The 12,301-nt window shown below is 37.3% G+C and overlaps 1 protein-coding gene across 3 annotated transcripts in view; it reads right to left on the bottom strand.

Moving 5' to 3' along the window:
• ZNF704 (zinc finger protein 704) overlaps nucleotides 1-12,301 on the bottom strand; it is a 91,730-nt gene that overhangs the window by 62,263 nt on the left and 17,166 nt on the right. For all 3 annotated transcript variants that reach the window (XM_086884077.1, XM_086884085.1, XM_086884082.1), the window contains exon 2: nucleotides 10,043-10,290. In XM_086884077.1, the coding sequence (XP_086740203.1) occupies nucleotides 10,043-10,290 (248 nt within the window). The remainder of the gene's footprint in view (nucleotides 1-10,042; nucleotides 10,291-12,301) is intronic.

The raw sequence follows: 12,301 nt of genomic DNA, 5'->3' as shown, positions 1-12,301 counted from the left end.
ACTAGAGATGAGCACACAAGCATGTCACCAAACAAATGCTTACCCCCAATTTTAAATATATACGTGTGTGTGTGTGTGTGTGTGTGTGTGTGTATACATCCATAAATATATTATTTAATAGCTACTCTGCACTTACAGTGAGAGCCACTCATCTGTAATCTTGGAGCCAAGGGCCCAGTGAACCCCATAAAAGCAACCACCATTACATAAAATAAATTAAGTAGCACTGAGAAGAAAGAGATAACATAAACGTTCCCCATACTAATAGCCTTTCTATTAGAGAAAAAAGAACAAATCATTTGGTCCAAGAGGGCACTGACAACAGTCTGTGACTTCAGCATACAGTCATGAGGAGTTAAGCTCAGAAAGAGCAGCCAAAATATTCTTTCTAAAGTGTCAGCACAGGCTTAAAAAGAAGTGACATGAAACCTTTTTTTTTTTCACAGACACTTTTCATTAGAAAGAAATATCAAAATGGGCCCAGCATACCCTCTTCACCATGTTCTCTCTCCTGACCCAGCCAAGTGAGGAATCTCCTCACACCAAGCCATCAGGTGACAGTGCAGTATGTTGTATTGTGTATGTGTATAGGAAAGTTCTAAGTGCCTTTTTTAACACCTTTTGTCACTGCCTGCCTTCAAGGGAGAAACCAATTGGACATACACAATGAAAACAAATTACATGATCCAAATTAACATACCCAGTAGGGAGCATAAGCCTGGGAACACAGGATGGGATAAGAAAGTCCTTCACATACAAAATTAAGACTACTAAGTATTTAACAAGAGGTTTTCCTGGGGAAAGCATTACCTTAACACATGCTCTACATTGCATTATAAAGCTGATGATAATGACAGTACATCTGCTACTTGTGGAAATATCACCCTCTGTTCTTCCTCAAACAAACAGCCATGACATTAAGGTTTGGGTAACAAACCAAATCAAATTAGGAGCAACATTTACAACAACTTACAATATAAGAATAATTTACTAAAAGCATCAATTGGCTGTTGACTCTATTCAGCATCTGGAATACTGCCATTACTATTAAAAAATACATGTGTCAACAAAGCAGCAGCCTCAGTGCAGTATGCTGGTGTTGACACTGCAGAGGACAACTATTTCCATAGGATAACACAGCTCAGTTGTCCAGTCATTTGTGGGCTTCTGGTAGGCCCTTGGAGAGAAGGGAGGACAACAGTCAGATACACAGAATTTAGTATAATGTATAATTAAGGAAACTCTCTGCTGCTGTATTTTGTCAATTTTATTCTAGACTTTTCCCTCAGTTCCCCAAGGAGACTATCACATACACAACCACTATGAAATAATGTTTTATCCCAAAATGAGAACAAACAAGTGTTTCTAAAACCGTTGTTTTTATGCACAGTGTAAACATACATTTGCTTGGGAATGTTAAACATTTTTAGCAAAATTTCTCATCTAATTTCGTTTTACTCTTTTGATGGAGGAGCAAAGAAGCAAAGTACTTTGGGATGAACCTTCTCTGCTGGGACAACTAGTAGCAGAAGTTCATATCCTGAGCACAGTTTCCCCCAGTCCTCTGAAGATGCTACTACCTCTGTTCTCGTCACTGGGTACCGAGCACAGATGGGCTGAGGTCACAGTATAAGAACACCTGCAGGAATTGTTATGGCAGAATTGAAAATAGAGACCCATGCAAAATTTCAAAGCTGTTTGTGTATTGAGCTTGACTATCAAACTTGAAGAACAAAAACCATTTTTTACTGTTGGCTTGAAAAAACTGTGATCAGGTTAAACTTTTGCAAGCTTCCAAAGAGGAGCTGTTTATCCAGATATGGAGCTAGGCTTTCCATATGTAGTACAGGTGTGGTGCAATACCATGTTACCGAGTGCTGCTTTAGTAACAAGATCAGATGGTATCTTTTTTGAAAAACTAACAGCTGATCACAACTTGTAGCTTCATGCAGACCTTGTGGACCTATCATCACTTCTGTTCCACCATGTCCTCAAAATGATCAGGGGTTTGAGAGGAAAGAGCTATAGACTATATTAAACTATGCAATTAGTAAAACCACAAGAAGATGGGGTTCTGCTGCAAGTAAGAAGAGCCCTTTAGAAAAATCTAATTTACACACATCCTAAACTAGATACTGATATTTTAAAGTGATTAAGTGCTCCCTTCTTTGACAACACTTATTGTCATAAAACCTGAAGTAGTAATAGGCAAAACAAATATCCGATGCATATAAATCATATATAAATATTTCTTATAGTTATTAATAAAAGACATCTTAAAATAGCCCTTCTTCTATACAAACCACTTATACAGCTTACATAACAAATGAATAAGTCTTAGGAATTTCACTGTAGTGTAGTTGTCTTAGGGACACAAACAAAATTTATAACTCCTCATACACAACATGCAAGCATATTACTATAAATGGAGAAAAGAAACACTTTCTATCTCCTTTTTTCAAAATGTGTAAAATTAATGTTTTCATGCATATGATGCTAAACAAGTTAAGATAAAAACTTCTAAAAATATTTTACAAATAACTGTCAGTGACACGACTTCTCTCAGAAAGGGACGCTTTGTGTTTTTGATGACCTCAGTGATAAAACATCAAATACCACTGAAAAAATTAGAATATTTTAGTTTTACAGAAATTCAAATAAAATTATAGCTATGAACATAGCTATGATGTGTGTAATCTGTGCAACCATATATACAGTAGCCTATTACATGTTTTTCACAGATACACAAGTTACAAACCATGTACTCATTGACTTTTTTCTTTTTCTCAGCACAGATGGCATTTCAAGAGGAATTTTTTTGTGCCACAGCTAACACAAACCACAAAGAAATTACTCTTATTGAATATTGCCTGCTGTTGAAGAGCGTTTTGAAATTACACTCCATTTTTTAAGGGAACTGAAGAGCTGAGAACAAGCCATGCATTCACATCAATGGCTAACACAGAGAGCAGTAGTACTGACTGAATGCAGCTCTTCACAAACCCGTGCCTAATGGTCGCTGCAGACTTGGGACACATTTTCCCTCTGTGCCACTTTTGAGGAATTCATTGAAATTTGCTTCGTAATGAAATCACTGCCTGTTGGCAACTTCCATGACACAGATAAAATTATGTAGCCTTTTGCACTGGCTACCAGTAGAAAAAAATTTTCAAGAGAAGTAGGTACACTTTGACAGATGAAGACAAATCTTCAAAGCAGTGCTTTGAATACAGGATTTCCTAGAGAAATGGGAAACTTATTTATATGTGTATATATATACACATGCACAAGCAAAGCCTCCATCTGAAAATAATAATTACCTAAAATAATATGGACTCCAATGTCAGGCAGTAGTTAGCTTCACCACATTTAATTCTACAATCAAATTTTGACATATTTTATTTTACACATATTTAATTTTAGACTTTGTATTCAAAGTCTACAGTTAAAAAAATGTAAACTAACACTGGCCAAAGTCACCAGCTGGTGTTAAAGCTCCCTCTTGTAGCATTAATACTATGGAAACCTGGGAACAGTGAACCAAGAAGGGATGACCAGGTGCTACAAAAGGTCCCACTTTTTCATGAGAAGTAAGCTTCAGCTGTATTCTTGTTAGGTCTAGCACTGCTAAATCACATTCTGCTCTCGCAGAATCAGTTAAGGGAAACCAGGCTTAAAACCCACAATCACACATAGTTGCCATTATGCCCCATTATGCAAGAATCACTATCAAATATGAAACATTACAAGTAAAGAACAGCAAGACCACGTTTCTTTATTCAGATGAATATTCCTTCTGCTTTAAACACTACTGGGGAAAAAATACCTCAACAGAAATGTTAACTAATCCAAAATTTGTGTTTTAACAAGAAATTTACATTGGCAAAACTGCTGGGTAGGCCATCCCACATATCCAAGACAAGTGATGAAAATAAATTGTACTGGCCAGATAACTGGTTCCTCCACAATCTGCAACTGATTGAACATGATGGTCATGAGGACACCAGTAACACGGTATGAAATATCTTGCAAGTGTCAAATCTGCACACAGCACAGCACAAAGGAGAGAAATGGGGGAACTAACAAAGGTCCACTGTAAAATAAAGATACATTATGCACAATTTCAGAGAAAAATTTCTTACAGCTCAGAATGCTACACCTCTTTCAATAAATGACCCTATCCAGCACATTGCTGTGGCTCTCTGGCAGTGGGGACTCCTGAACAGTAATGCCTTAGTCCATGCCACCAGCTAGGAAACACAAGCTTATTTATAGCAAGCTTAACCATCCCAGTGGTCAGCCACACTTAAAATGGGACAGCCCTACTCTGCTCCCCAGCATGTTTGAGACTTGATGTATCTCACCACTTGAAAGGTGAGTTTCCAGCAGTTTGCAAGCTGTCAGGAATGCTGTCGTATGTCTCAACATCATGAGAATCTGGTTCAGCTATCATGGCAACAAACACTATGCACACCCAGGCAAATAACCTGAAGATGGCCTTCCAGATGTGCAAGGTGACTTCTGGAGTTGTGGTCTAGCTCTGCAGAAACTACTTGCAAGGTTTTTATCAGGAATTTCATCTACTGTTTTCAAAGAAGTTTCTGCTACACTGCTTTTGCATACTGCAGGCAAATGAAAGGCGTCCATAGCTCAAAGGTTGTCTAAAGTCCTTCTAGAACACAAAGGAAACGTGGCACTAGAAAACAGCATCAAGAAATACATAGGTTTTAACTTCAAAATACACTAACAGATCCATTCTCTGATTGCTCTTTGGATAAGACTTTTTTCCCCATCAACAATTTGATCCTAGAAGGCACTACACCATTTTGTAGCAGACCATGACAAGCAGTTTAATACTGTAAATATTAAATATAATCAAGCTCTACAGACTGGATAAAATTCAATCAAGTTGCACACATATTTAACTAAACAAGTGTAGCAAATAAAGCAACAATTTACTACTTCAGTAATTTTCTGGTGCATATATTTGGAGAAGCTGCTTTTAAATGCATGGTATTGCCAACTATCAGAATTTTTACAGAAGGTCTGAAATAGGGGAATGACTCTGGGAGTAGTTTTTGTTATATAAAAACAAGTACTATCAAACTTTCTAAGTAGCATGAATGTAAAAAAAATAAAACTTAAGAAACAGAAGCATTCAACTTACAGGATTGTGAAAATATTTGAAAAAATGCCACATTCAATGAAAAGCTATTGGGCTAGCAGGGAAACTTGAAGGGCTCAGAAGCTCACAGAGCTACAGTCAGTAACTCTGAAGCACAGCCTGGTTTCTAGGCCTTTTGTTTTCACCCAATTAGGCTGAAAATCCTCAGCAGCCAACAAATAGCTGATGCTCCTGAAGTTGCCCCATCAATCCCCTCAGTGAAAATTGTGAAAGATACAGGAAAGAAGCTCCCCCAAGAAAACTGAGGACAAATCTAACCAGAAAAATAATAGAAGACAATCTCTGAATAAACACCACCTCTGGATAAACAGAAAAGCACAACTTGATCATCAGGTTCTTCGCTCTACAAGCAGATTGGGAAATCCTTCCAGTGAGGTTATCGTAGTTAAGCAGATACTGCTTTTGATCTTGAAGTCAGGCTCCTGCAGAGTTTTGGCTATGAAAATATGCAAATGTTTCCATTGGAATGCATGGTGCATAATCAATCATGCCCAGCAGGCCTTACAGATCAACAACACATTCTAATCAGAAGGCTGCCCAGAGCTATGTTCCTGGAGAGACCAGGCAAGAAAATCGTTTAGGGATGAAAATACATCACCATCTGTACCATTTCTTTATAATGATGGTCAGGAAACATGGCTGAAATTCATTTTGCCCCAGCTTTCTGTAGCTATTCTACAAAGATATATAGGATATAGATATATAGACCTAAAGAAATATCAGAGAGAATTCCTAGAGATATTTCATTTACTTTATTTAAATTATTTCATATATTTTTCCATTAAGTTATAAACTAATTAGTAGATAAAATATAGGTACAGGAATAAAAAATAATTTCACAGTAATAGAGCAGCTTTTTTAATATAAAACCATCAGAAGATAGCAAAATCCAATATATTATGGTCATGGCAAATGTCACCACTTAACAGCAGTGAAGCAGAAGAGCACAGCAACTAGGGTTTATTGCACAATAACTATTTTAATACTATAAGGAAGTGTTTAAGCAGCTGATGTTTAGTTGTGGCTTGTCCTATAGCAGCACAAGCTATGTAGAGAAAACTACGCAGTTAGAAAATTTATCTTTTGTTCTTTTCTTCAGAGACAACAGAGTACAGGAGGGCTGGGGAAGAGGAGGATAACGTATCAAGAGGATAATAAAAAAATCATGATATTTTGAGGTCATCTAGCAGAAGACTAACAAAAGAAAATATTTTATTTATTCTAATGCACCTACCCATCAGAGGGGTAGAAGTGATGCCTACCTAGTGCCTTCTGGAACACCTGAAGGGACCTCCTCTGACACTAAGGTTTTTAAGTTCTGAAGGGTTTCCAGCTACCATTGGTCAAAACACTTCAGTCTTAAAAGACCTTTAACACCACCACCATTTTCAGACATTTATTCTCACATTTTACTTAAAAAAAGGAAACTTCATCCCCTGCTCTCCACCACCCACCCTTCTATCCTCATTCTTCCAAAAGGTAGAAGCCATTCACTGTGTACCTGGCCTGAATTGGGTCCCTCCTCACATTCTCACACTCACTATATCAGCAGTCCAGGCTCTTTCATGTCTTTCTTGACATGCTTTGGAACTATGTGTCCATGATAGTAAGTAAGTGAAGAAAATACGAATGAGCAAGAAGGTCCTGTTAACTTCCATACCTCTGCCTACTGGAGACATCATCTCTGATTACATTTGACCTCTACAGATCTATCTGAAATTCAGGCAAACCTGGGCTTGCTTCTGCCCACCAGACAAGGTGATTAGTCCCTCAGTGATAGCACTCTTTTTACAAAATAGCCTTTCACTGCTCAGATCCATGGATCTGGCTGTGTTTGATTGCTGCTGTTTGAACTGGAGATCAACCAAAAGTATATTTTTCTCTTATCTACAGATAACATCTCAATTTTCAGAGATAATTGCACTTCAAAACCAAACCCCTTTTTCCAAGACTGCAGACCTTTATGCATCGAAACTGACAATACATTCAATATTTAAAGGAAAAATAAAGAATTCAAGTTTCCTCATTATATCAAATAATTCATTTGCTCAAGCTGAGCAGTTTCATTTATGCTTATTTGCATTTCAGAAGAAGGAACACAATTTACTCAGATAAATTTTGTTCAAAATGAACAAATAAAGACATCTGAAAAGGGAAAAAAATAATGCTGTTAACTGTCATTTCATTTCTTGCACTCCAAAAATAAAAATCATGATGAAAAGGTTGTGATCTCCTTCTGTCTCAATCCAAAAGACACTTCCAGTACAGGACATAACATAGAGAGAAACATCTGTAGTATTTTCACAAGATGAAATAAAAAAGCAAACAGTGAACTTAAAAATTCTGCATCCAATAAAATATTTATTTTACTATAATTTCCATGCACCTGACTACCAGTCACACAGAACACTAGGACTCAGTTAAGATATTTTTGCATTTCTAAAATTTCAGATTCTATGAGCAATAATGAAAGCCCTGAAGCTGAATGCCTCCAAGAAACGTTATGCTGGTGTTTTTCTGAACTGTTAGTTATTTTAGATACAGTGCCTCACAAACATTTCCTTTCTTATTCACTGATATCCTTAGAAACAGCTAAGAAGGGATGGTCTTTGTTTCATTTTGTGGCCAAAATTATTATCTACCTCTTAACAGATCTTTCGCAAACACATTTTCAGAGCTCTTTTGGACATACTTGTATGCCCCTGCTGATAATTAATCTGAAGCTATGATAAACTTCTGTCTCAAAATCACTTAAATATTGTAATGGGTTTAGTTGGATATGGCAAAATTTAATGTTTTCTTTATTTCAACATCTGAAGTTAAATGGGTTCCACTAATGTTTTAAAACAAAATAAACAGCAAGCTTCATTTTCACTTATTACTATATATATATCCTTATTACAGAATAAAAAGTTGGGGGTTTTTTGTAAAGAGGATGTATGCAGCAATAAGAAATTAAGACCATATTAAACCCTTATTTGTCCCACGTAATTGTAAACATTATCTGATTAATTCAAGATGACCTTCCACAATTGGGTATAACGAATCTGCAAAGGTGGGTGGATTTTCTCATCAGAAGAGAGAACAGCTGAACCAGCGAATCCTGCCGGCAAAGGAACAAAGAATTCACCTCTGGGGAACATGCAATTCTCTCAGCACAGTCCTAGACAGATGACTGGGAGGGACTTAGAAAGAGGCAAGAAAGTTTAAATGTATGGAGTCTTCTTGGAGAAGTTTGGATCTTAGAGATCAAACTTAGAGATCAGCTGCTGCTGAGGAATAGACTGGGTGCTCTCCTTCATTACAACAACAAATATTTAGGAAGATCTCTAAGCAAAGGTTTAAGTGTCCTTCCCATCAGTGGTGGACAAATGGCCCCATATTTCACCTCAGCTTCAAAGCAAAACTTGAGCTGGACTGGGAATACGTAGCAAGAATGACGACAATGTTTATTATGCTACTGAACATAAACTCCAGGTTTCTTTGCTACTTCATTCTTTAATTCTGCTAATGCAGGAACTCAACTGCATGTCTGAAAACACACAACATAATACAGTAATTTTTATGCTCTCAACAGAATACCTGCAGATGGAAAGAACAACTTGAGAAGACACCTTTGTAAGTGAACTTATCTCCTATCATCTTAAGTATCCTGTGCTCCCAACTGGTGTCACAATTAGCCTTAAGAAGATATTAAAGATGTTAATTCATCCTCCTTTTCAGCTCATTGGGGAAAAAATATCCATCCCTCCAAGGAAAGATGATCTCATAGCTACAGAAAATGAGAGCTTGACTACTACTTCAAGTGGATTATCTGCATGAAGTCACACAAAAATGCACTTAAACCCTGTACCTTAGCGGCCTGAGTTGTTAAATGGAAATGCTAACATATGGTTTGAGCAGAAGGTTAGCCTAGGTGACTTCCTGAGGTCCCTCCTGACCTACATTTTCTTGTGATCCTATTTGCTTTGAGACACACAAGATGAATGAGAAGGGCACTCAGACATTACAAAGTTGATTACTAGTAAAAATCTCTAGTAAGTATCCTAACATTTTCAAAGCTTTAATACATAGCTTTTTACTACATATATATGGGAGAAAATCCTGTAAAAATGCTCCTGGACTCAGTGCAAATGACATCTAAGACAGCCAGAGAAAAACATCCAGCTATCCTGTTCTGGATGATGTGGTAGAACCTGCTGGTTATGTTGGTCTTCAGAAAGCAAACAAACTGAAAAACTAAATATCTGTTTTGACTACAATTTTTTAAGTGGAATCATAAACTTGAAAGGCCTTTTACTGAATTATGTGCAAGTAAATTTACTAGGCAGATTAAGCAGAAATCTTTACAGACAGACTGATGCTAACGTGAACAAGAAAAAGCACTCGTCATCTTCCAATACAGAATACCCAATGAGTATAAAGTGTCTGCAAGTATGACAGTAAAAAAAATTTGAAAAATAAATTGCTAGCAAGTAAGATGATTCTGTGTCTAATTTAGAAGATTACTTCTCAGGGTGAGGCTGAGTCAACAATCTCTTCCTCTTAAGACACATCCTCTTCTCCAAGTACCTCAGCTGCAGCACATTCTAAAGTAAAAACAATGCAAAAGCAATACAAAGTCCTATTCTGTAGATGCTCTCATTTTCTGGTACTGGTGTTCTTAATTTCCTAGCAGATTTCTCAGACAGGAGGGTTGTGACTGACTTTGGACTGCCTGGGCACAAACACTAGTCTCAGCAGTTCATAGTGCTGTTTACCAAACTTGTATCTAATATCCCATTTGAAAAAATGGCAGGAAAGAAAAAGGAATAAAGCTTAAAACAAATCACAACAAAGAAGTCCAACTCTCCTTACCTTGCTGGAGGCACATCAATATTTGAAGAAACAACCTTGCGCTTCTGTTCCAGAAGACAAACAGAACGAGTGTTTTCCTTTTCATACTCATGAGCTCTGTTTAGTTTTTTGGTCTCTGCTGTTTTTAAATCTTCCTCCTTTGTGGTGAACAGGAGAAACTGTTGGTCTGGCAGTTTTCGACTGATGTCACTTTTTACATCCTCCTGTTGAAATGCATGGAAGGTCATTTCACGCTTGATGTTGGCTGCCTGAAAAAATTGAAAGCAATTATTAAATTTTCTTCTAATTCTCCTAAAATGGGAAACAACCTACTAACCACAGACATTTACTTCTATTAATTATTTGAATTAGTGAATACCATTTCTTTGGCCTTCATAAATTCTGAAACTGCCATTAATTTTTCAAAGTTGTTGAAGACTATTCAAGAAAACAAGAAATTTTTGTCCATTTGATAAAGCTATCAACCTCTTTATGTTAAATCAAAAAGAGATGTGGATCAGAATGTCAGAAACCAGATTATAAACATCATATCTTTAATGCACACACATCTGTGCTGCATAGCTATGCAAAAGAAATCCTAGCTGCCTTCCTGCTAAAATTCCAGAAAAAAAAGTCAGAATTTTTCCTGACTAAACATGACCAAAAAATTAAAGCATTTCTGACAGCCACATATTGGATTCTTTGAAAGCTGTATTTGTAAATGAGAGTTTTTCCAGGAGCAGAAAAATAATTTGCTATGCTTCAACTCATCTGGCAGAAGACAAAGGGGAGCAAGTGATGGCAGCAGGATCTCTGTGAGGAGGCCATCCAGCAATAGTGAGCAAGAAAACACACCCAGGAGCAATGCCAGGCTGTCTCTTTGCCTGCCAGCACTTCCCAGATTTTCAGGTATGCTGCTTCCCCATAAGCAAAGACTTCCCAATTAAATAGGTGTTTTAACAAATACACTAACACTCTGGAATACAATGTCCTGGTATTTATAAAGCAAACTATTGCAGAGGTTGCAGGGAAGACCCCAAAAACTCCTCAGTATCAAGCCATTCCATCTTCTCAACAAGCAAAACAAAGCACAGGACCTAGACTTTCCTGTGAAATCCATGCCCTGACCAGCTACACTTCCCCAGCTTCACAGGGGCAGACCCCTCTGTCAGGCAACCCCTCCAACCAACTCCAACAGCCAAGCAAAAGACGGCCCAACAAAGCGTCAGCTTCTCCTGCCTTGAGCAGAGGTACTTCCACACCACATGCATTTGCTTGGAGAAATCCAGGTGCCTTCTAGAGCTGGCAAAGTGGATTTTAATATATTTGTAAATTATTGCTGATCTTTACAGTGGAGATATCCAAACTGTATTGTCCTCAGACAGTAACAGTGCCAAAAAACTGAAATTCTTGTCAACTCTTGTCAACTGTACTTGTCAACTCTTCCAACTTATTCCTCTTCTTCATCATCCAAAAAAATTAACCAATGTATTTGTGTATATATTTATGCATCAAAATATATTCCTCTCTCCATAGATCTCTGTAGATTTCAAACCTTGGCAGTTATAAAAATGGTGCAAGCAATTTCAAGTTCACAGGAAAGACATACTTGCCAAAGTAATTTTGCTGTATTCTGTAAAGTGTATCATATCATTAATGTGTAACTATTTAGGACTGATGATTTAATTGTTTCTAGTGCTTCCACTGAGGGGCTTTTAGCAGTTGCTTCAAGAACAAAACAAGAGTTATTACTCTATGAATGTAAACAGTAGAAAGAATTAGACACTTTACACTTCTTCACACACAAACAGATGACACATTACCAAGAAAATCTGCCTGAAAGACAAAACAGTCAGCATGTGATCACACAGAATTAGGAGAAGACATATAAACAACACAAATTGAATTCTGATATAATGATTTTTTAAAAAAAACTTCTTAGATTTAGAATAAGCCTTTTTTTGAGTGCCTGAGAATCTCTGAGAACTGAAATGCTGAGTTGCCTTCAATTTTCATTAAAACTGACTTTTAAGTAATGCACTGAAGTAACAAAAAAGGCTGAAAATAGCCAAGTTCCAATATCCAGCCCCTAGAAATTATGTAATGCCAAACAAAGGTTTATATAAGACTTGAATTCCATCCCTTCCACTGCCACATGGTCTTTCCTTTCATGACCACACCTCCCTTCCTCCCTCCCTCCCAGGATTTCCACCTCATCCGGTGCGGAGGATGGTTGTGTGTGGGGCAGGGGCAGCTCCACCCACTGTGCATGGCAGGGGT

This window comes from Cyanistes caeruleus, chromosome 1 (assembly GCF_971803275.1).
Source record: "Cyanistes caeruleus chromosome 1, bCyaCae1.hap1.1, whole genome shotgun sequence".
NCBI classification, from domain to species: domain Eukaryota; kingdom Metazoa; phylum Chordata; class Aves; order Passeriformes; family Paridae; genus Cyanistes; species Cyanistes caeruleus.
Note: the sequence above shows the minus strand (reverse complement) of the source record. Positions and strands in the feature narration are given on the sequence as shown.